We start from the raw sequence: 25,448 nt of genomic DNA, 5'->3' as shown, positions 1-25,448 counted from the left end.
ATGTGCTGTGATTTAAAAAGGAGGTTTTTGCTCCTCTATGCAACACAAAAGGGGCAGGCAAAAGCCATAGCTGAGGAGATATGGCAGCAAGCAGGTGCCCATGGACTTGAAGCTGATATGCACTGTATGAGTGAAATGGACAAGGTGAGATACTCCATCCTGTTACAAAAATGAGTATTTAATAGCTGCGTTTTTCTTCATGTGCTTGAGTGGTGGCTGTTCATAATTGTGAAGGCTGAACACACGAACCCATCTAAAATGTGCTATCTAGTTTTAAATTTTCATTTCTTATGAATCAGTAATTTGTACTAACACTCACAAATGCCTTGTGCCAAAGGTACATCTTTCTAATCATTTTTCTTATTGAAACAGAAAATTAATATATCTTTGATCACTCTTCTAACAACAGTGCAGTGACTTCTTGAAAATTATTTATGAATGCAGTAGTGAATGAATTCTGTAGTTTATAATTGGCTCTCCTGTTGTTAAAAATTATGCCCTTTTTTTCTGTTGCTTTTGTGTTGCATTGAGGTCCTGTGTTCTATTAACTGAACTACAGTGTGACCCTGAGCTTTAGTGGGGTCCTTTAGAGTTGCATATCATATGCACTTGCTCCAGTTCACACTGGATACACTCAAGATACATTGTAGAAAGAAATAAAAAGCTTGGCTGCAGCAGAGAAGTAGCTTTTTATCATTTGCTGTTATCCAAAGTTAAGGTTCTGAAAATTGTTAATGTCAGTCTGTAACAAAAAGTAATATGGACTGTGATTTTTTTCACAAAGTACTTTCAGCTGTATGTCCTCAAAAAGATTTTAAAAAGCCTGACCAAACAAAGAAAATTTGATAGCCTTGTATTTCATGAGCAGAAAATAACACCTAAAAGGTTTTTTTCAGGAACTTGAAGGTAAGAGAAGTTTATAGAAAGAATTTGGTTCCTTTTTAGCTTTCTTGGGGATACACTGCATTTTGGGTATTGGGACATGTTTTGGATGAATGTTCACTGAGTATGTGGCAAAGATTTATGAAGAGACGTTTATGCAGCCAGCAGGGAACATGAAGATTCTCGTTATATTATTCCATTTTATTTCTTCTGCATTTGACAGGTTTGGAGATTAGTTTCAGGAAGGCAGTAGGCAGATTATTTCTAGCCCTGTCATTGACCTCCCACTTGAATAAATCTGTTTTGTCAAATTTGGAAAGACAGCTCCGAGCTGCGAGTTATTGATGAAGTAGAAAGATGTATAAATCTGAGAATTGAACATTGAGGGAAAAAGTAATTTCTGCAGCTCTGAAGATTTCATGAATTAAGTTTTTCCTCACCCTTTACTGTTAATAAAGAGAACTTCTAGAAGCTTAAGTGTAATTGGGGAGGAGAAGACATAATGTACTGGAGCAAGAACTTGCTTGAATTTGATGGGACCTCTTATGAAGGCCCCTTGGGCATGTTAGATCTGAGAGTTTATTCCACAACACGCACAGTGCAGAGAGGTGTTTGTGCATGCCTTAGGTGAGATAGTAAGAGGTTTCTCTTTTATCCATATTTGTCAGTTAGCAGGCCCATCTTTATGTGGGGGCTGTTGGGTATTTTTCAGACCTTGTCATCACTTAAAGGAATTGCTGTGAAGATCTAGGGATGGAGTAGGTAGCTACAGGGTCAATAGTCATAATGTGATCCTGTTACCATACAAAAATGAATGGTCAGATCCTGCTTAAGTCTCGGAAACACTGGCTGTTTCCAAGTCATGTCTCTCACCTACACATTTGTAGGTGAGAAAAGGTCATACATCTTTGGATGGTTACTATGATTAGTTTTTATGTTTGACGAAAGATGAAATTACATGGAAGTGAGTTAGGAACGGTAAAACAGGTCAAATTGAGATCATCTTTGGTCACAGTCCGTGTAGTTAGCCTTGGATGAGTTATCTGAATAAGCACATTTGCTATGGTATATGTTATGCAAGACATGTCTGGGTGTCTGATCGCATCCCTTTTCTTCAGCAATCATTCATTGCTTGAGCAGGCTGCCCACTGCAGTTGTGTGGCATTGCTGTCCTCAGCTGAGGAGCTCTTTTGAAGGAAAGAGAAAGAATGGAACAAAGGTGTAGCACTAAGGTTATAGGAAGAAAATTTTCTGTAGTTTAATACAGGTAAGATTAAATTACACGTTTTTCTGTGTGCCTTTGGGAAAAGGAAGGGTGGAAGATAATACCTAAGGCTAGAAATAGGTATCAAATGACACCTTGTAACTTGCTTGTTCTATTACTTATAGTATAACCTGGAAACAGAAAAGGATCCTGTAGTTATTGTTATTTCAACTACTGGTACTGGAGACCCACCAGACACTGCCCGCAAGTTTGTAAAGAAAATTCAAGACACAGCCTTGCCACCTGATCATTTTGCACATCTCCAGTATGCATTGCTTGGTAATTTAGTGTTTCATATATCATTGCAGCACTTTTCTGTCAGAAAATTATTTATTTCTTTCTTTTTACTTGTGAATAGGTTGGTTGGTTGTTTTTTCAGTGCTTATAAAACGTTTTTTATAACATGAGCAGCCTTTTTTGTGATGTCATCTATGAGGAATAGAGGAGAAGTCTCACGGAATTATCTGAATATAAGCTACCAATTGAATGTTTTTACAGTTTATTTTTCTTTATATAAACAAAATATATAAGCTATGTGTAATTATTAATGTCAAGTCTCTGTGAACTAGATGAGTTTACTTGACTTTGCAGGTAATTGGGCATTTTTCTATACAAGGGAAAGGCAGTATAAAATATTCCTTAAAATAAGGTTTTAAGATCATCCTATTCCTTTAAATTTTTGACCATCTTTGTGACTGTTAAAGGACAGAAAATCCAGTGCAGTGAAAATGAGATCTACAAGGAAATTTCTGTTTCTTGGAGAAGAGGGTGTAGGACCAGATTCCCTTATGCACATTTTCCTACATTCCTTACTTTGTATTGTTTAAAATTGCTCCTCTCTTTGATTTATTTTTTTTTCAAGGTTCCAGTGGTTTTTTAATTACTCTCAATACTCTCTCCTTTATGTTGTTTATTTTTATTAACAATTTTGAACTGAAGATGAGATAATGTCTTTTGGTAATTCACATCGTTTATCATAGAACCATTCAGGTTGGAAAAGACCCTTGGGATCACTGAATCCAACCATCATCCCTACTCTACAAAATTCTGCCCTAAACCATATCCACCAACACCACATCTGAACAACCCTTAAACACTTCCAGGGATGGTGACTCAACCACCTCCCTGGGCAGCCTATTCCAGTGTTTAATCACTCCTTCTGTGAAAAAAAATTTCCTAGTGTCCAATTTAAACCTCCCCTGTTGCAACTTGAAGCCATTCCCTCTTGTTCTGCTGTTAATTACCTGTGAAAAGAGACCAGCACCAACCTCTCTACAATGCCCTTTCAGGCAGTTGTAGAGACTAATGAGGTCTCCCCTCAGCCTCCTCTTCCTCAAACTAAACATTCCCAACTCCTTCAAGAGTTCTTCATAAGATTTATTCTCTGGGCCCTTCACCAGCTTCGTTGCCCTCCTCTGTACTCGCTCCAGCACCTCGATATCTCTCTTGCATTCAGGTGCCCAAAACTGAACACAACACTCCAGGTGTGGCCTCACCAGTGCTGAGCACAGGGGAACAATCACCTCTCTACTTCTGCTGGTCACACTGTTTCTAATACAAACTAGGATGCCATTGGCTTTCTTGGCCACCTGGGCACGCTGCTGGCTCATATTCAGCCCCTTGTCAATTAGAACCCCCAGGTCCTTTTCTGCCAGACACTCTTCAGCCCCACTTCCCCAAGCCTGCAGCATTGCCTGGGGTTGTTGTGGCCCAAGTGCAGGACCCAGCACTTGGCCTTGTTGAAGCCCAGACCATTAACATTAGCCCAGCGATCCAATCTATCCGTCTCTCTGTAGAGCCTCCCTGTCCTCGTGCAGATCAACACTCCCACCTAGCTTGGTGTCATCTGCAAACTTACTGATAATACACTCTATGTCCTTATCAAGATCATCAATAACGAAGTTTCATTACTTTTTAAAATTTTTTCAGTTCCTTACATTTTTCCTGTAAGAGTGGTTTTGTGTTTTTTAAAAGCCTCAAGCTAAAGCAAACTTTTTCTGAAATGTGAAATATTAAAACCAGAGTATTTTCAGGGAAATTCTGTATATTAAAATTTGTGAGGGAGGAACTTTTTCACTTCTATTTTGGGACAAATACAATACTTCTTTTTGAAGGTCATAAAAGTGCCTTGGTAATGCCCACGTTACTGTATCAGATTATTCTGTTTGCCTGAAAGAAAATCTGGTGTTATCTTTGCAGATCTTTCAGTAGCCTGGGTGACTGACTGATGTGATTCCTCTTTCCTTGCATTTGTTAGGGCTGGGAGATTCTGAGTACACGTTCTTTTGTAATGGTGGAAAGACAGTAGACCGACTACTTCAAGAACTTGGTGCCCAGCACTTCTATGACACTGGATTAGCAGATGATTGTGTAGGGTATGAGTTTATTTTTTGGTTTCTTGAAGATGCAATAATTACATGTGCATTTTTCTAAACCTTCTGAACTCTGTAAAATCAGTTGAACCTAAATGGCAACCTCATGGTAATGAGTCCTGTCTGATTGAAAATGCCTTTTCAATCTCAGTTGCTGTTGAGTAAAACTCCATGTTTCAAGTGTGAGCAAACATCTGTAATGCCTGCAAAAATGGAGAGTATTTAGAAATTTTAGAAATTAAGGGATTCAGAATAAGTCTAGGAGTTTAAAAATGTAGTCAGTTTACTGAAGCAAATAAAAATAAATCCAGTTCCCCATATCTGTGGTACTGGGTAATGGAATCTTTTTCTATATTCACATCAGACTTTTATCCAAGCTTTCATCTTGCAGCATAGCTGCTTTAGGCAAATGCTGCAATGTTTTTTGATTATTTTTTTTCTCTCTTCTTTAAAACATCTTTCTCCCTTCTTGTTATGTTGCTTGTTCTGTCCAGTAGGCTGCAGTCTTGGCTTATTTATTTTGAGTTGCAGGATTATATCAGTTCTGTGCATGATGATATGAGATAATTGAACACAAACATTGCCATAACCATAAAGCTTATATATTGTGTTCTAAAATAATAAAAATGGAACATTAGTGTAAGCCATTGATGTTGCTATTGCACAGTGAAAAGTTGTACATTTTGCTACCATCCGTTCAACTTCCTGTCATGAAGTTCAGTGTAAGAAAATAAAAATGAGAAACTGGAAGAAAAGTGAGGCTGTTACATACTTTAGACTCCATAAATTTACACAGTAGTAATAAGTAAATTAAAATACTTTCTTTTTAGCAGAAAAGTCATCTTGGTAGCAGCTGCTGATATATATTACAATGGAAAATGAATAGTGCTTTTAGCTTTTGTATACTTTTCATTATTTGTAAATCAACAGTCCAGTCACAATAAGTCAACTATTCTTTCTCATTTGTTTGTTGTTTTTTTTTCCCCTCCCGCTACAGTTTGGAAATAGTGGTTGATCCTTGGATTGATGGACTGTGGCTTGCCCTCAAGGAAGCATTTATACTGCAGAAGGAAAAAGAAGACATGAGCAGCAATGCTGTTTCTGGCACTCCCTCTGCAGCCTTGCACATTGGAAATGAACTAAACTTAAGCTCAGAAGTGCAGAACTTGAAGCTAGAAGATGGAGTGAGGAGTTCTGATGCTTTGACTCAGAAAGTGGTTGACATCCATCTTGAGGCTTCAACTAGAGATGCTGAACCTTCACTTGTTTGTTCTGTGCCCCCTGTCTCTCACTGTGCTCTTAATATTCCTGCCTTGCCACCAGAATACTTAGAGGTGCAGTTTCAGGACACCCATGGTGAGGTAAGGACTTCTCTTTGAATAATGAAAGCCTCCAGCTCTGGTGGGGGCATGAGAGTATAATCCTACATACCACTCAAAAGATCAAGTGGATGCTTACTTAAAGGAGCTATGGCCTGGAATGCAGAAGGTTTTCAGCTTGTAAGACAAAGATCCATTTATATTGTGAAAATGTAGTTACCACCATATGAGTTTTGGACACTGCTGTATAATTTAGCTAAATATCATTTGATAGAGGAATAGGCATTGCAGTGCAAGCAATGAAGAACTAAAATCCTCAGTGGCTTAAGTTAAGATGGTGAAAGCAGCTTGCTGTAGAAAGGAGTGTTATACAATTTCTGTTCAAATTCTTACTACTTGCAGAATGCCTTAAGAGTGTAAAATTGCCTAAAATCTTCCTGTGTATTTAATAACAGAGAAACTTGTCATTTAAAAAACATAATTAATTTTACTGTTGAAAACAGATGAACTGTAAGTTGAAAGCCAGTGTGCTTTTCCTATGAAGCCGTGTTGAACAAAGACCTACTGTGTAAGAATTAGCACTTGCTGATGATCATCTTCTGTTGGCATATTTAGTGTTCAAAATTAGCTGCAAAGTGTGACTCAAACTTTTCTAGTTGTCTGTCAGAGGGCAGACTGCATGAGAGGGCAGTGAGGGCTGGCTGATCTTTGAGGGACAGAGTGCTAGGAGCTGAGTGTGGTGACACAGCTGGCCCCCTCCCCGATACCCAAGTGATGCAAACCAGGAGACGGCAGCCAGGATCAGCCAAGACTGCAGATCATCAAACAAGTTAATGAGAAAGAGGCAGGTCTGAGGCCAAGCTGGCAAGTTGGTCTGCAGCTGGATCAGGCCAGCAGCATCTGTGGCCAGCCATGGACATGGCTGTGGCTGAGCTGCACATCAGTACTCCTGTGACAAATCTCAGGCAGGGACTGAAGACCCAGGGCTGAGCTGAGATGGGGTTCTGAGGCCCATAGGCAGAGGTGGGGGTAGAATCCCTGATGAGGCTGTTAAGGACTATGAAATCCCATTGCTGTCCTCAGGGCCCTGTCACTGTCTCTGTTGCAGGTGGCAATGCTAATGCTGAGAGAATCACATAGTCTAATTAGTATCATTGTGTAAGAATGTATGAATTTAAACACTGGATCATTTTCCTTTTATTGTAAACTTCACATTGTGGTAGGTTTTTTTCAGGTTGTTGATTTAAATAATCCAAATTACTGAGGTAAAGATTTATGATTTAGAAGTACTGTTCGATTAAATACCAATACTCGGGTTGAAAGTGGTGCTACAGTGCTTAAAAGAGCCCATTCTCTATTAGTCTTAGCATGTATTCAGGCTGGTCTCTGAAAGAATTGATCAGCTTCTAATATTGATGCCTTAGTTCCTCTAAATAGAAAAAAAAAAAGCTTTCAAACAGCAAATTGGAAAGCTGTATCTACTAATCTGGAATTCAGTGTCAGATAAAAGATTATAGTTCAGATTTTTGGTGTAAAGCTGGATGGTTGTCTTGAGCCTTGGAAAGAATCAAATGCAAGTTGTTGTTTTTTCTTTTCCCTTGGCAGTATTTTTGACATAGTTGTCAAAACATAGGCCCCAAGTGTCCTACTTGTAAAAACAAACATGGCCTTAAAATTCACATCCTTTTCTGGTATCTCATATTGGTATTTTTTGCCAAGCGCAGCTGAAGTTGGTTTGTTTTGAACTGCATCAACTTGTGGATTGGATGTTGCCAAAAAGAGACTCCCTGCCATTTAAAGAAATCTGGGTACATGGCTTCTCTAGTTACTTAATAGGATCTGTGTCCTGGTCTGTTGACTCTCCATGTTGAGTTAAAAACTGCTGCTTATTAGTAGCAGAGTAGTAATGATCTTCATCTTAAGCCTTTGTGGCAAGTTTTAGATACATTTTTAGCTTAAATTTTGATCTTATGCCTTGAACTTGATGCCGAAGGAATATTAATAGTCCAGCTGATGCACAATAACTAGATATGACCCAAGCTGTTAATTCCCATGTCAAAATTCTAAAAGGTTCTCCTACGTCCTTTTTTTAGATAGGGAATCCTCAGATTAACCAATATTTTGTTACTAGTAGAATAATACCTTTCCATTTGACAGAGTATTGTTATGGACGTTTGGTATCTCTCCCACCTCTTTTTATTTTTGTCTTCAGTGATCTCACAGGAAGCTTGCTGACAATAGTTATGGAGAAATGAGGGCTGTAGTCTGATCTCAAAGTGATAGCCTTTGACAAAGATGATCTGGAATTACTCTTCCTGCCCCTTCACAATTTTTGAGGCACATTTTCATGTGTGTAGAAATGTGGCATAACATGATGCTGCTTTGTAGTGTGGAGTTTGCTGATTAGCTCTGAATCTGACTGCAGTTTTAAAAATTCCTCTTACAAATTGCCCGTAATAATAACCCCATCTGCAACATGAAGTCTTAATCTGTAAATCTGCAATGATGTTTTAAAATAGGTTCTGTTCTTACTTCTTATGTCTGTTCTGTACACCTAGTAATCCTTCAATTAGGCAGGAGTTTTTTGGATTTTAACATAAATGCCATTCTCTACTTTTCTATTTTCAAGAGGGCTCTTGAAGAAGGAAACAGCTAGCTCCATTTGATAGTAGTTCAGGCCTGTTAGACTGTTCAAGCCTACTGACCTTTTGTAATTGAATGTATGCCTGTTACTGCTCAGATGTGATTTTGAAAAATGTAGAGCAAAACAATCTACATATGTAGAAGATTCATGTTTTTCCTCATGGTTTTTAATTGTTTTCTAGGATTGTTTCAAAAAAATTGTTCCAACAGTAATCCCTGAATGTCATAGTAAGTTCTCGTTCAGCTGATTTGTATTTTTAATGTTAGATTTTGTGTCCTCTTTTTCAGAATCCACATCTGTCCTCACTGATTTCAGAGGGAACAACCTTTGAAGTGCCAGTTACAAAAGCAGTTCAGCTCACTAGGGAAGATGCAATAAAAACTGCATTGCTCTTAGAACTTGATATTGCAGTAAGTTAGTGACGGCTTTTTCTTTAATGGGTTAAAATAAAGTGTGAAATGTGTGTGTTATGTATGACAACTGAGGGGGAAATTATTTTTTTGACTGTTTAAAAAGAAAAAATAATTCCTTATACAACAGGTTTGTCAGTTTAGCCTGATACATTTTGTAAATGCAAAGCTTGATTTGTTCACTGCAAGCTATGGCCCCATGGAAGTCAAACAGAAATAAGGTGTCAAATTAATTTCTTTGTTATTCCTTGAATGTTGTGTTGTCCGAAATACTTTTTTGAAGGGAATTTGCAATGGAGAAAGGCAGACAGGGAACACTGAAAATGAATAATCTTTCAGTTTGTAAACACAAAGCTTTGGAAATAGTTAAAACCTGTAAAGTAAATTGTGATTATTCCTTGTGGTCAGTAATCTATGCAAGTAATAATTTGACTAGCATGATCAAATTAAAAGAATTACTAGCTCGTGAGCACTTTTTCTGCCTCTGGCATTAATTTGCTCTGATTCCTTTACATACTACTCAAACTGTCTGCTACCCTAGACATAAGAACTGGTTTAGTTTATTCAGGGTAGATCATATTTCGTATACTGGTTTGAAGATAAGTGATAGTACTCATTATTACTTTACAAGAAATCTTTACAGGGAAAATCCGTTGCTTTTGTGCAGTTTTCCATATTCCTAGAATTAAGCCTTTGGGACACTGTGATTTTGGCAGTTACTTCTACTGACTGTTAATAGCCTAATCTGTATCAGTTTCCATTGGATGTCTTTAAATCTCAATTGTAAATAAAGTCTATTAAGTTTTGAGTAGTGAGTCTCTGAGATTACGTGGTTTTTCCCCTCTATTTATTTGTATACATATATTCTGTCATCAGCACACACTGAAAATGTGACCATTTTGTGCCTTTTTTTTCCCCCTCACATTCTCAACAGCCTGTGTATGCAGGTTACCTCACCTGATGCATGAAGGAAATACAATGATGCAAGTATAGTTTTGTATGGTTCTGTAATGAGAAGAAACTTGAGTAGGGTTTTTGCAGTTGGCTACAAGAACCTCAGCCAACTAAGGAGAATCTTGGTCTTGAGATCTGAGATACCTTTTAGTTTTCACTGTGCTCTTCTCTTGCTGTTTTTCTTTTTTCCCCCAGAAAATAAAAGCAGTCAGGCTAATTTCAGTCACAGTTCATCAAATAGTTTAGCCAGCAATTTTTCTTTTAGTGATAATATATCTCTATACAAAGTTACATTAATTATGAGGACTACATTTCTCTGCTCTCTCAAAGCAGAAAACAAAGTACATCAGTAACTAATTATCTGAGCTGATTATATAAAACACACTCTTAATACATATTTGTTTTCCTTCTGTTTAGGCTGCTCAGCAGTTTGTATTAAAGAGTGTTCTTAATATTTAAACCAGAGAGGGAAAGATATTTCTAGTTAATGAGGTTAAACCTGAAAAGAAAACGAGTATTTAGTTTTTGATGTGGTTCAAACAGTGAAGTGCTAGTACAGAGTAAAACAGCATAGGACTTCATGTGACTGTGACAGTAGGAAGGTTGCTGCTGCTAGGAAAGGGAGTGCTGTTGGCCTTGATTTATGATACAATTTATTAAAAATTATCTCATATTTTAAACCAGGATACAGTCTTTGACTACCAGCCTGGAGATGCCTTCTGCGTAATATGTCCTAACAATGTCAAAGAGGTAGAAGAACTTCTTCAAATCTTGGGACTTTCTGATAAAGAAGATCACTTTGTTTGTGTAAAGGTTAAGCAGGGCACTAAAAAGAAAGGTACGTACAGTGTGGTGCACTGAAAATGAACAAATACTCCCTTCTGTCATGGTGGTAGCTGGTATGCATGGTTTTGAACTTTTCTTTGTCTTTAGTATTGAGACACAGCTGTCATTTCATGGAGGCATGTTGGAAGTCAGAGATGTGTTAAAAAAAGAGGACACAGAATAATGCTGCTGGTTTTAGTATAGAAGGGTTAGCTTCTGTCTGGAAACTTGAGCCTGGCATTGACATTCAACCATCTCATTCTCCTGCTGTGCTCCTTTGTCTTTGTGGAGATGAGTCTTTAATCATGTAACTTAACAATCCCCCACTTGAAAGTAAAATCTGTCCTTGAACAGCACTTCACATCAATCTGTTTTACATCCTAAGGGGGCCACAGTCCTGAAGCAGAAGAGAGTGCTGCTGCAAGGCATGTTTTAAGGGGCTCCTATGTCAATGTGGATCCGTTTTGCTGAATCTTATGATCCCACACCTCAGAAAGAGTAGCTGCAGGTTCAAGTATGCTCATGTACTGCCAGATGGATCTATAAGAACCACTCATCTCTTGTCTGGCAATTGGTATCTTTATGGTGTTGCTGAGTTGAGCCTTTAGTGCAGCAGGGTGGGGTGGGGCTCTTCATTCTTCTAGTCTATGGGTAAATCAGTTCCCATAATGAAATTCCTTGCATCATTGAGAGCAACACAAGTTTTCCCTTAAGTATGAGATATAAATAGATCCCTGTTCTCGGACTTGGCAATTAACGCACCTGTAAATGAGGTGAGTTTACATGAGAGGCCATGTCACATGGAATGTCCCAGGCCCAGAGCCAATATCAGTGACAGCCTCGTCCCTGCATTGGTGATGCACTGGTCCAGCTGTTATCCAGCCCCACTGTCCTGAACACTGTCTCCTTGCACCACGCCTCTTGGGGAGCTCCCATCATCCTTGTGCCTCTGGCAAAGATTTCCCCCAACGACACCTGCTTCTTCCAAAACACCAAAGCAGAACAAAACCAAAAAAGGTCCCAGAGAATGCCAGTTATTTAACAATCTCCCTTCAAGTCAGAGTTGATCTTGAGCACTCCCAAGCTCAAGCCTGTGTCACGCCATCCAGGGCCCAATCACCACGCAAAAGCAAGCAGCCAAAGTTTGGCTGATATGGGAATATTTCACAGGTATGCTACTTCTACTGTTTACACTATTTACAGATTTTACAGAATCAAGTACATTTTGAAAGGAAGCAATTGGAAGGGTGTAGTGAAGGAGGAGGTAATCACAGAATCACAGAATATTAGGGGTTGGAAGGGACCTCTGAAGATCATCGAGTCCAACCCCCTTGCCAGAGCAGGACTGAAAAAAAAAGAAACTAGGGCAGATCGCTCAGAAAGGCATCCAGACAGGTCTTGAAAGGGCCATAAAGCTTCAGATCTTTGTAGCAAGGTGGGCTTGAAATTTTGTCCCTCCTGAGGGCTAGGAGGTTCTTCTGTGCAAATCAGGGCCCTGCTACCTGGCGGCGTAGAATTTGAATCTCTCTCGGTAAATGAAAGGTAGTGTCAACAACGTGTTCAAAGTGTAGTCTTGTTGAGTAACACAGAGACATATTCTCTCATTCCTGCCTACCATAGTTCCATTTCTTCTATTGTACTGATGTTGCATTAAGAACGTAAAGCTGCCTTACCAGAGCACTTTGTGTTCATCTGTGCCAGAGCACTTGCCATGTGGGACAGGGCCTGTATAGCCAAGTGAGAATAGCTTAGCCACTTGATTGTTCTGGTATTGCAAAAAAACCCAGTCCTTCCAAGGCTCCGTTGGTAAAATAATTGAATGAATCTTGGAATATCAGTGTTCTCACCCTATGTGTAAGTAATCCAGGTTATTGCATCTCTGGCTGCTTAATGTAGCATTAGTCAGGGAAAAAAGGTGAAATTATGCATTATTTATCAACATTTTGCCATGTCTTGTTTGAAAAAATGGCATGTCTGTTTGTGAATCTTAATGAATGATAATGGAAAGGAAGATCATAGCACTGGGTAGCAGCACAGAGAATCAGAGTTCTTGGTTCTGCTCTTAAATCTTCCGAGTGACGCAGAGCAAGTCATGCTGACGGGTACTTGGTCAGGATGTAGTAAGTTGCTTTTGATCCACTTCTCTTCAGTCATGGCTTGAACACTGACATCCATCCTCTGCAGCCATGAAGTTAAACACTTTAGGACCAAACTCAAATTCATGTCTTTGGAGCTGTGCTGATGAGCATAGACTCATTAAGTTACTATAACTTTGTTACTTGTTTTTTTCGATCTGTGCCGAAGAATGCAGCTTGGCAATTCCTCACAATGTTTTCACATTTCTGATGGGTTCGTAATAGTTCTACACACTGTTATGGTTGTGGGTTAGCTGAATGAAAAGAGCTGAAAAAACTGGGAGAAAAGCATGAACAGCAGGCTGTGCCTCTGCTGCATCTTCAAGATTTACCACAAATCCCACTGAATTTTGTTTACAGCTTCTCTTTGTTCAGTCTTTGAATTCTTTGATGAAGTAGATGAGATCATTTGAGAGGTCAAGCTATAAATGATTTGCAGTCTGGTACAAAATCTATTGTTCACACACTGGTTTTCTGTAGTTGTTTTTTTATGATATGTATGAACATCCTAGGAAGAGGATTAAGTACCTGTAACATCCTGTCAGCACGTTCAAGAAAAGGAAGTTTATGTAAATGTAAAAATGGATGCTTCCTTCCTGCATTATATTTATGCCAGTCAGCTTCTAGAAGTACATTTTGTTCTTTGTAGTAAGGATTCAGTCAAGTAATGCTGAGATGAAGAGGTTATTTAGCAGGTTATATTGATACATTCTCAGAGCAAAACCTCTAATATTAAAGGGCCCTTGAGTATGGAAAAAGAACATAATAAAAATCAGTAGCTAGATGTCAAAGCCAATAAATGTTGTCAAGGGAAATCCCAACATGAAAGTTAGGTCCGTAAGGAAACAATTTGGGACCTGCAGAGCTTATTAATTAAAGGTGTTTTGTCACATAAACACTCTTACATTGCTTTTGGGGTTAATTTAGAAGAGCCACTTTAGCATGATGTGGCATAAGGCTGATAAGCCCAGCTGCACTCTGTCTTCATGAATTATAGAAGGTTGGAAGGAACCTTAAAGATCGTCAGGTTCCAATCTCCCTGCTATGAGCAGGGACACCTCGCACTAACTAGACCAGGCTGTGCAAAGCCTCATCCAACCTGGCCTTAAACACCGCCAGGGAGGGGGCTTCCACAATCTCCCTTAGCAACCTATACCAGCATCTTACTATGCTCATGATGAGAAAGCCACTATAAGGTCTCCCCGGAGCCTTCTCTTCTCCAGGCTGAATAGCCCCAACTCTCTCAACCTACCCCTGAAGGGGTAGATGGGATCTCAGTGTACCTCCTTCCCATAAATTGAACCTGTACAGAATACAGGAGCAATTCTTTGCTTGTACGAAACTCCCTGGATCTACTGGGCCTCAGCAATTCCAGCTGGGCACTGGCTACACACACCTTTGGTTAGATCATTAGAAAACTTAAATGTTTTCCGATTTTCAGGAGTGCTTATTGATGGAGGGAAAAGAATGTGGATGTTTCTTTTCCTGATAGACATTCTTCTGAATTTCCTTAAGGTGAAAAGTGATAACAGAGCCTTAAGTGGTTTAGCAATGAAATTTATTTGAAGTTGTTTATTATACCTGTCTTTTTGTTTCCTGCTTTCCTGATTGGTTTTGAATTTTCATTGGAAAATTGTCATTGATTCTTCATTGGAAAACTGTCTTGCTGTTTAGTTTATAATTTCCGCTAACCAGCTGGGACCCAGAGATACAGAATTTAATGCAGTTTAGGTGTCTTGTATTTCTTGAAGGAACAAGCACTTCGTGTTGCCATTTTTGGATGTTAATAGATGCATGTTTTGTTTTGTTTTTTCTCCCATTGAACTAGGAGCAACTCGTCCACAACATATCCCTGAAAGAAGCACTCTGAAGTTCCTTCTAACCTGGTGTCTAGAAATAAGAGCAATTCCCAAAAAGGTGTTTATGTGTTTGTTCTTCTAAAGAGAAATCCTTTGTAATTCTATGCTCTATGGGCTCTTACAGATCTATCCCTGTTTTATGTGTAGTTACCATGTTTCTTGGTAAACATGAATTGTCAATTTGTGAGGTGCTGTTTGCACTTTATTCTGAGAAATTTCACTTCTAGTACTTCATCTGGCAAACTATGAGATACTATAAAATTCTATTTCTATTCTCTAGTACCTTGTTTCATAACTAGTTTGGAAGTATATAGAGAATTACTAGATATTTGGTGCTTGATAACAAAGGCTGATTGAACCTGGCCTTGTAGGCATTTTAGATAAATCATTATTTCTAATCAGGGGACCCATCTCTGTCAAATTTTGTCACTGAAAATATGCATGTTGCTCTATGCAGACATGCCATGATGTCATTTAAATTATTTGAAATATTTCCTTTAGCATTGCAGTAACCTGGCAGAATTTAAAGAAAGATTATTTTGCTTGTATAATTGTATTTGTTCTCACGAGTGAGTTTTACTTTTCTTTCATTCTGTGCCTGCAAAAAACTGGAAGTGTGCAACTGGAACTTCATGTGTATTTCTGATATTGTCAAAACACATTTTAAAGATGAGTTTGGATGAAGGAGGAATCTAAAGAGTTATGTTGTTTGAGCCTCTGAGGGAAATCAGGTTTTGGAAGAACCTTTTCACTCAGTTTAGTGGATTTCTCAGCGGAAGAGAAGACAATCTTTCAATTGTTTCAACCTTTTCAAAACTGCATTTAACACTTTTGAAAGTTTGTCTCTGCAATAAGAGTAGGCAGAGAGTGCTGACTGGGGAGTATCTCTCAAACCATTTTTTATAACCTATCTGCTTTATTACCTGCTCCATGTAGAATGTGCTTTATGTAACTCTGCACTCCAAACTTGTCTGGAAGTTCAGTGTCTGAGCAAACTGAGATTACTTTCCAAGTATTGTTTTGTGTAGAATATGTCCTCTGATTGCACTTGGTGTTATGGATCACTTTTCTTTTATGCACTGTGTCTATATCCACCTTGCTTTTGGGGAAAAACTTGTAACTATTTACATCTGGTTTTACTTTATCTTACAATGCTCAATTTAGTTTTTCCTTAAGATTACCATTTTGTAGGCATTAAGTATGAAATAAAACACCACAGCAACATTTACCTGACCCATTAAATACCATACTTCATTTCCAGTAATACCTCTTCTAAGACTTTTTACTATTCCTTTCCAGCTTCTGTAACTTAGCAAATTGTGGTTTGTCTTGAATTAATTTGTGTTATGGAGCTGTTTTCTTAACTGAAGTGCAAATGCAGAGACATGAAAGCCTTTCATAAATTTGGGATTTGTCAGGGAATGGGTTGTGCCTGTTTATTTGTGTCTCCCTGGCTCAGGCTAAGTAGGATTTTCTGACCTAGCTTATTCGAGACAATAAAAAAAAACAAAAAACCAAACAATACTAAATTACAAAAATGTAAATTTTTCATAGTAAGATGTGAAGAATGGCCCGTCTTCTCCCCCCACATAAGACTAAATAAAATGCCTTTTAAGCCAGCAGACGTGCCTTAATGTAAACGAAAGTGTGCCTTGGGAAATAAATTGTATGAACTGTTTCCTGTCCCCAGGTATTCCTAGTTTTTCCCAAATTAGTGTCCTTTTTTCCAAATAGGCGACTTTTTTCAACTTTTATTCTTATTTTCTTCCCCGCAGGCATTTCTGCGTGCTCTTGTAGAATGTACCAGTGACGCAGGAGAAAAACGGAGGCTTCAAGAGCTTTGCAGCAGACAAGGAGCCTCTGATTACGCACAGTTCATTAGAGATTCTAATGTTTGCTTGCTGGATTTACTTCATGCTTTTCCAAGCTGCAGACCTTCACTTAACCTGTTAATTGGTAAACGGCTGATTTAGATTTAATTAGATTTTGTTTCTGAAAATACGTCAGACTAAATGTTCAGTTTCCCAAGAAAGATTAATCAATGTTCAGTTAACTGTTTTATAAATTTTATAGTCTCAACAGTGATCACACAAAAACTATTTTCAGGGAACCAAGCTCTGTTCTTAGGTTTGTAGGCTTTGGCATTCATTCTGGAAACATTTAAGTATATACTTCTGCTTCAATTGACTCTGAATGGGTCCTGCATATAAAAAATAAGCATAAGGTGTTTGCATGATGAGGTTCTTCAAGAAAAAGTTCATCAACTGCTTGCAGTTAAAAGACATGTTTTTACAACTCCTGATTTCCCTGCCTTCATATTCTTTTCTTGCACTTTTGCCTGTTAAAACAGAAATCTTTTCCCAGTATATTTGTATTTGTGTAATGTCCAACACACTTACTGGTTTCCTTATATAAAACATTGAAGGAATGAAACTTCAAATGTAACCATCTCAGATACATCTGAACATACAAACAGTTATTTTCCAGATTAAAAACCAGATTTTCTTAGTATGTTTCACTATATGAAAGAAAAAAATTGCTTTTTATGTTCTTGCAATTGTCTTCTCCACACCCACCCCAAGTCTCTTTCTTAGTACACTGTGAGGATTAAAAAAGATAAATAGGAGCTCACCTTACATAAATTTTCAGTGACAGCAAGAACATATAGTTTTCCAAGGTGTTGTGGAAAGTGTTGTAGCAACTAAACTGAATAAAATGACATTTTGAAAGGTTTTTTTTAAATGTGTTCCCCCAAGAAGTAGTGTGCAGAATGGGCTTAGTGTCTTTAAATTACTTCACTGAGCTACCTCTTCTTAACTGTGACTTGAAGCTATCTTAGGTAGCAGAGCATCTTTAAAATATGTCAGGGTGACCATGTACCGATTGGAACATCTGCAAAAGGGTGGTACCTATGGAAAAAAGACCTAAAAAGCTTCACCTTTTCTGTATGTGTAGATACACATGCAGATATAAATACGTGTGTGTGGTATGTGTAGTGGGTTTCTGACTGCAAAAAATGCCCACTGAACTCCTCTCTGTTGAGATTTTTTTGCTCCGATTTCAAGAATTTGCCTAGATTATCATAGCATTTTGAAATTGAACTGGCACATCTGCTTCTAGGACATAATAGACAGGAAACTTTCAGTCAAGCAAATCCTATTCTGAGAGCTTTTGAACTTCCATAAAGAACTCTTAAATGAAAGGTGGGGAAAAGAAAATTTCAAGTTTCATTTTGTCCACTCTCTACTGAGATCTCCTCTCTGCACCTTACAGTGGTTTTTAGTTGACCAAGAACCCCATAAATTAACTGTTGTGGCCTAATTTTACGGGTTCTCTAGCAGGTGTTCCACGAAGTCTGAAAAAAAAAATTAAAAAGTTCAGGTCTTAATTTCTTGTTTCTGAACGACAAACACTAAATGTTAATAAGAGTAAAGTTACACTTAAATCACAATATGCTTGTAATCGTATAGTGTAAACACTCATTACGTGGTATTTTCATTTAGGTAAATCAGATAATAAGTGATTGTTTTGGTGTTTTTTTTTTCAGAACACCTTCCAAAATTACAAGCCAGATCCTATTCAGTTTCAAGGTAATGAAATATTCAAATTTTATCTTGCTTGTAATTTGGGTATGCTTTTCTCAAGTGTGTGTGTATGTTATGATTTAAAGAAGAAAGAGAGGAATTAGGATAAAACCTGAGGAAAAAGTGATTGTGTCCCTGTTGCAAAAAAACAATGGGTTTGACTATTTCAAACAACGTTGTTTTGAATATTTGGCAAAACTTTGTTAGAGGTCTCAAGATCAAGCTCACATACATGTCAATCTGGTAGGAATTTGGATTTCCTTATGTAGGCACTGGCATCTGTAAACCATTTTCTAACTTTATATAAATATCACACAGATAGCTGAACACTGACAATCTTGATTCAATTGAAGTGGTTTGGGCTGCAAATGGCCTGCTGTAAGATTGTACACCTATCTCTCAGGTTTTGAGGGTTTTTTAATATTTTTGTCTTTGCAGTTCAAACTTCTATCAACCAGGAAGACTATGCTTTGTGTTCAATATTGTGGAGTTTTCTACCTGTCCAGCTAGACCAGTCCCACGTAAAGGAGTGTGTACAGGGTGGCTTGCTGAGTTAGTTGCACCTCTATTGCACCCTAGTAAAAACACACTGGCCACAAAAGGAGGAACCTCTTCAACTGAAAAGGTATGAATATTAAATCTGAACTCCTTAACCAATAAATTTATGCATGTTTGAAACAACTCCAGGTTTCCTTGCTCACTGCTCTGATGTAGTGTGGGTGTTTTGGCAGTATACACTCATTTTACAGTTCTACCCTACTTTCTGTAACATGTTTAGAACTTCATTGCTAAGTTGCTAAACTTACGTTTTGATTTCTTTCTGGTTATTGAGTAGTGAAACTTCCTATTGCTGAAAGGCTAGATTTTTTTCACTCCACTGTTGTCCTGAGTCTTGGAGGCTATTTTCAAGGATTAAAATACCACTGTGCAATTAAATGGTTATGACTGTTAGTGTTGCAGGAAAAAGGAATTTGGTCACTTCCAGGAAAGGGTGGCAGATAATAGGGGAGAAATCATAAAACTTTGTCAGGTCTTGCATGTTTTCTAAAGGCCAAGTTATAGACTATGGCACAGAGGACAATCATTTTTTATATTTCTGATGCCCATCAAATATGATTTGGCATGTGGGGTGTTACTAGGAAAAGGTATTTTTCTTTTTTATTGCCTCTTTCCATGGCAGAAAGTCTATGTAATTAATCAGTCTCAAATGTATTAGGTGTAAGCTAATTATTAAAATTTTGGAATTCTGCTATATAATTAATATGACAAAAAGAGCTACTGCCAGTCTAATGTATATTTTATTACGAAAAATGGAAGCAAACATTGAATTTGGTTACAAGAAAACTATGCCAATAATCCATGGAACTGGTCTGGTAAAGTGGAAGGAAAACCATGCAAGTTACCTTCATTTTTGGAAACTCACTCCAAAGACAAACTGATTAATATGTGCATCATATATCTCATTCCAGTGTTCAGATCTGCTCTTTATTTGAAATATAATTGATTTACACCCTTCTGGTGAATAAATTTTTCCCAATATCCAATCTAAACTGTCTCTGACACAACATCTTCTCTTTTCCTGTCACTTCTTTCTTGGGAAAAGAGACCAACCCCCACCTCGTTTCAACATCCTTTCAGGTAGTTGTAGAGGGCAATGAGGTCTCCCCTCAGCCTCCTTTTCTCCAGACTAAACAAACCCAGTTCCCTCAGCCACACCTCGTAAGACTTGTTCTCCACATTCTTCACCAGCTTTATTGCCCTCCTCTGCACTTGCTTCAGCACCTCAATGTTCTTTCAGTGAGGGGCCCAGAACTGAACACAGTACTTGAGGTGAGGCATCACAAGCACTGAGTACAGGGCAACAGTCGCTTTCTGACTGGCCACACTATTTCTCATACAAGCCAGGGCACTGTTGGCCTTCTTGGCCACCTGGGTACACTGCTGACTCATATTCAGCTGGGTGTCAACCAAGACCCCCAGGTCCTTTTACACTAGACAGCTTTCCAGCTACTCTTCCCTAAGCTCGTCCCCCCTCCCCAGCCTTCCTTCCCCAAGCCTGTAGCATTGCCTGGGGTTGTTGTGACCCAAGTGCAGGGCCTGGCACTTGGCTTTGTTTAACCTCACAGAATTGGCCTTGGCCTATCCATCCAGCCTGTCCACGTTCCCTCTCTTGAGCCTTTCTACCCTCAAGCAGAGCAACATTCCTTCCCAATTTGGCACCATCTGCAAATTTACTGAGGCAGAGCTCCTATGAAAATTATATTTAGACTTCCTTTCAGACACAATCTGAAAATCAGAATTTAAGTTTATCAGTGGAATGAGAGAAGCCATTTTCCAAGATCTTTGAGCAGTTATCTACCTCCTCTTACCCATATGCAATTTTGAAGAGTATGTAAAACTTTCATGAAAATTAAGAAAGCAAGCTTGGTAATAGTAGGCTTTGATTAGCTATAAATAAATCCTTATCTCCACTGGAATATTTTTAGATGTCCACAGGGTGAAAAAAAGGTTGAGTTGCCTATAACAGCAATAAACTAGCTTTACTTCCCTTTAAGTACTAATACTAAACTTCTCATTAATTCTTTAACAGTATTCCCCAAATTTATGGTGTGATTAACTTTTCTATGCAGAAACTGATGTTTATGTGGTTTTGCATAGTTTTTCTTCAAATGAATTAATAGGTCTGTAATTACGGTGTGGGGGGGGGTTCTGAAACCCATGTGAAATTTTAATTCAAATGTCTGTATGTCATTAAAAAGAAACTGCAGCTCAGGATTTGGAAGGGTGTGTGGGCACATATGCTGTGTAAAAGTCCTGTTCTTCAGTTGTGTTCTATCTAATTTCATTTTAGATATCTATTTTTGCTCGTCCAAACAATACCTTCCACTTACCTGTAGACCCATCTGTCCCGTTCATGATGGTTGGTCCAGGAACAGGAATTTCACCATTTATTGGTTTCCTACAACATAGGTATGTACCAGTTTGTTACCTGGAAACAGCCTTTTTATGTTGAAGAAAATACAGCCTCAGATCTTGATAACAAATGCAGTTAATTATTTTTCCCACAAAACTTGATGTTCATCATGACAAGACTTTCAATATAGCTCTCACTTCTGAAAGGAACAGAATTTTAATGCCAAACTTAAGTCAAGTTTTCTCCCATGTTCCTGCATTTCTCTATGTTTATACATCTTGATGTTTTAAGATCAGGAGCTTGGCATTTGAACCCTCAACTGGGCAGTAGTCTTGGGTTTTGTGGGTTTTTATTTGAGGGAGTAGATCCCTTTTTATCCCCTTCAACTCCAGCAGCATTATTTTGTAAGACAAAGCAATGCTTGTTCAAAAAATAACAGGTACCTCATTACCACAATGTGTAAAAACATGGTCATTTGGAGGAAAGGAAGAACAGGAAGACTGGATTATTTGTATGAGTATGGTTGCAAGTTTTATAGGTATCCAACACATCTTGCATCATTCCTACATTACTCATTTGTTCCAGCAAGGTGATTGAGTTTCTTGCATTCTGTAACCATTATTTAAAAACCCTTTTATTTGAGAGCAAAATTGAGTTTTGACATGATGTTTCTGACTCCATGCTTATTCTTTAGCCAAGTCGTACCATCCTTACTCCTTAATTTTAACCCCCAGATATACCTTTATCTCTCAGAAGTATTTCACATTTAATTTCAAAGGATTCATGACACTTCACCAGCATTTGATTGATGATAAATAAAATCCCTCAAAAAAAATAACTAGAAAGTTACAGTTAAACCTCCAATAAAGCATTACTTCAAGAAAATGCAGTACCTGTTCTGATGATGTAGTAGTGAAAAGATTGTTATTCATAAAATCTAGCAGGCTTCTACAGCCAAAATAGAAAGCATGCTAAAAATGTGTTGTGTTGAGTTTTCCCAGGGCTTCTAATGAAGTATGAAGAGTAGTGATCTCCTTATTCAGCAGTCAGGATTATTTTGTGAAATGTTTGGAAGTGTCAGTTTTGACTATTCCAATATGAATCTGGCAAAAAACTCCAAAACCTTTGAAGTTGATTGATTTTAAGTGGGGCCAAAAGTGAGTTGTCAGACAAAGGAGGGTTTGACTGTGATTTACCTGAAGTAATTTCACGTTTGTGCCGATCCAGGGGTTTAGTAAAGCACTATTTAAAAGAGGATTAGGCTATAGACATTTTATATTCTGCACTTGATAAAGTGGGGTGGATTTTTATTTTTTTTCCTTTGTCTGTTTAGGCAGAAGCTCAGAGAAGAACATACAGACTGGAAATTTGGAGAGACATGGTTGTTTTTTGGTTGTCGGCATCAGGATCGAGACTATTTGTTCAAGTTAGTTCACTATTTAGCATTAATTTTGTATTAAGGAGGGAATGCTTACCTCTGATCCATTGCTAACTGGTTTTATTCCCTTTCAGAGACGAGCTCAAATGTTTTCTTGAAAATGGCACGCTAACTCATCTTAAGGTTTGTTTCTCAAGAGACTCTTCAACTGCAGAAGTAGGCCCACCAAAATATGTGCAAGATGTCCTTAGGCTTTACCCTAAGGAAGTTACCAGAGTCCTGCTGGAAGAGAGAGGTTACTTCTATGTATGTGGGTGAGTAGAGCAGGGTGGAGATGGGCTCTCTCAGAAATAGAAGAGAGTTGGCAGAAGCTTGAGACTTTAGAATGACCTAGAGCTGTCTGAAAGACAGGACCAACATGATGCTGAAAAAGCTTTCCTGGAATGCTTGAGAATTTCATCACTATGTCCATTTTTTCCAATATAGTTTTGCAAGTACGGCTTGTAACAATGCTGCTCCACTGATTGCTTTAGTCAATTATTTTCTTTTTTTTCTGTTTTAGTATTTAAGCTGTAGGAGGTTTCAAGCTAGTAGATTTCTATTGAGAAAATCAATTATTTGAATAGATGTGATGATATGCTACACAGCTGTGACATAGCAGCAGTCTTCTGCTGTGTTCAAGGCTTGGGTTCACCAGAATGCTAAAGTCCTGTAATAGTAATCTGTTTTACAGTGGAAAGTTTTATTTGTGGATGCTAACTTATGTGGAAGTTTGAGACTTTTATGAATTTTGATGATAGACAAACTGTTTGAATATAGAGCCCAATGTCAGTACTTTCTTCTGCAGTAATAAATGTCAGCTATTAAAAATAGCATTATTAATATGGGAGGATTTGGGGGCTTGTGTTTGTTTTCTTGTTGTTTTTTTTTTTAATAATGGAGCCACATGGTGATAAAATAATAATGAATACTTCAGCAGGTCAGGTTCTCCCTAAAATGAAAATTATTCTGTGACAGCTTAACTAGGGTTTCAAGGTTTTTTTCTTATAAATTCCAACATGCTGAAAACTTAATACTTGTTACCATTAGTGCTCATCTACATGAAAATTTAGTGAGAATCTTACCATAAAACCTACAACTTGTGATGGGGTTTGGGATTTTTTTTTAATGCCTCTTTTCTGATATTATCCTGCTTCTGGAGATATTAGTAAAAAGAAAAATAAACAATTATGCATTTTCCTCCCCCCCCCTTTTTTTTTTTTTAAGAGATAAGAAGCACATGGCTGATGGTATAAGCGAGGCTGTAGTGGACATTTTAAGCATGGAAATGGAAGCTGACAAATTGGAAGCAATGAAGATGCTGGCTGTGCTTCGAGAAGAGAAACGATATTTGCAGGATGTTTGGAGCTAAATGCGTAGCATTTCCTGTGCCTTTGTGACACAAAAGTTTTTATTTCACACATGTTCTGTTGACTAAAAGTTATTGCCAGAAGTGCTGTCTGTAGTCACACAAATCTATCTATCTATTCACCTTTCAATCAGGAATGTGAAATCTTTTAATGGCAACAAATGAGGAGGCTGCCTTCTGAACTGTATGTGTTTTTTAATGATGTTACATAGTAGGCTGTCTCAGTGCCTCGATTCTCTCATTTTAAGATTGATTTCATGTAGACAGTAAAAACTTCTGCACTTGCATATGTATAATTGTATATGTACAAAAAGATAAATCCCCCAATACAAGAAGGATGTGGACCTGTTGGAGCATGTCCAGAGGAGGGCAACAAAAATGATCAGAGGCCTGGAGCACCTCTCTTATGAAGACAGGCTGAGGGAGTTGCGGTTGTTCAACCTGGAGAAGTACAGATTCCGGGGGGACCTTATAGCGACCTTCCAGTATCTGAAAGTGGCCTATAAGAAGGCTAAGAAAGATCTGTTCTCTAGGGCATGTAACAATAGGACAAGGGGTAAAAGTTTCAAGCTAGAGAAGGGTAGATTTAGGTTGAACATTAGGAAAAAGTTCTTTACTATGATGAGGATGGTGGATCACTGGAACTGGTTGCCTAGAGAGGTGGTGGAGGCCCTATCCCTGGAGACATTCAAGGTCAGGCTTGATGGGGCTCTGAGCAATCTGTTCTAGTGTGAGATGTCCCTGCTTATTGTAGGGGGCTTGGTCTAGATGACTTTTATAGGTGCTTTCCAACCCAAGACATTCTATTATTCTATTACATCATGTATTTTTTCCTATACTGTATGCAGAAAGAAGCTACAGAGTAAATATGTTAAGCGCTGATCTGTGCATCATGTAATACATTATTGACTTGCTGACATTTATTTGAACTCTTCCTAGGTACTTCCTGAGACTGTTTTCAGCTTGCAGAATGACAGTAACTCCCAAAAGGAATGAATATTCAGAGGCTTGTGTGGAAAGGCTACTGCAGGATTTCGTCTCTAAAGTTTTTAATAAATACTTAGCTTTTTAATTCTGTCATTACCTCATATCTCAAAGTTTTGCTACATTCCATGCTAATCCTTCTTAGATTTTCTTGCATAATTCTATTGTAATTGTTTTCATTTCTGTCTCTACAGTGTTTGTGGTTTAATTTATAAGTAATATCACCTGTTGGCTTGAATTTGATGGCTGGAGAAATATTACTCAGTAAATAGTTTCTCAGATTACTAAAATAACTTTTTTAAGCTGAAGACAGTAAAATATGATGTTTTGAAATCAGTTTCCTTTACTTATGACAATCCACTGCAGAAATCAAGTTGTTGAAAGCAACTGTTGAAGTATCTGATCTTCTTTCTAACAAGAGCCATGTAGGGTGCAAATTGGTGGAAGAGTGATAGTGTAAATCATTCGTGCTTCTCTTCAGATCCTTCCTCTCTTCCCTCTGCTTTTTCTAACTTC

At 38.1% G+C, this 25,448-nt stretch overlaps 1 protein-coding gene across 1 annotated transcript; it reads left to right on the top strand.

Annotated features, from left to right (window-relative positions):
• On the top strand, window positions 1-23,951 carry MTRR (5-methyltetrahydrofolate-homocysteine methyltransferase reductase). Its single transcript, XM_010008320.1, has 14 exons — window positions 1-144; window positions 2,272-2,425; window positions 4,404-4,521; window positions 5,516-5,879; window positions 8,769-8,891; window positions 10,530-10,683; window positions 14,634-14,722; window positions 16,440-16,620; window positions 18,212-18,254; window positions 18,687-18,873; window positions 21,100-21,218; window positions 22,496-22,588; window positions 22,675-22,854; window positions 23,807-23,951. The coding sequence occupies exons 1-14, from the start codon at window positions 1-3 to the stop codon at window positions 23,949-23,951; spliced, it is 2,094 nt and encodes a 697-aa protein (XP_010006622.1).
• Window positions 23,952-25,448: the final 1,497 nt, after the last annotated feature.

The sequence above is a fragment of the Chaetura pelagica genome, unplaced genomic scaffold, assembly GCF_000747805.2.
Source record: "Chaetura pelagica isolate M959 unplaced genomic scaffold, ChaPel_1.0 scaffold71, whole genome shotgun sequence".
NCBI classification, from domain to species: domain Eukaryota; kingdom Metazoa; phylum Chordata; class Aves; order Apodiformes; family Apodidae; genus Chaetura; species Chaetura pelagica.
Note: the sequence above shows the minus strand (reverse complement) of the source record. Positions and strands in the feature narration are given on the sequence as shown.

What these genes read in the sequence shown, in the direction of transcription:
- MTRR (XM_010008320.1), top strand. Translation starts at nt 1, where the DNA reads ATGTGCTGTGATTTAAAAAGGAGGTTTTTGCTCCTCTATGCAACACAA. An exon ending in GAACCTCTTCAACTGAAAAG is followed by an intron (nt 18,874 to 21,099) that starts GTATGAATATTA and finishes ATTTCATTTTAG; the next exon opens with ATATCTATTTTTGCTCGTCC. An exon ending in GATCGAGACTATTTGTTCAA is followed by an intron (nt 22,589 to 22,674) that starts GTTAGTTCACTA and finishes ATTCCCTTTCAG; the next exon opens with AGACGAGCTCAAATGTTTTC.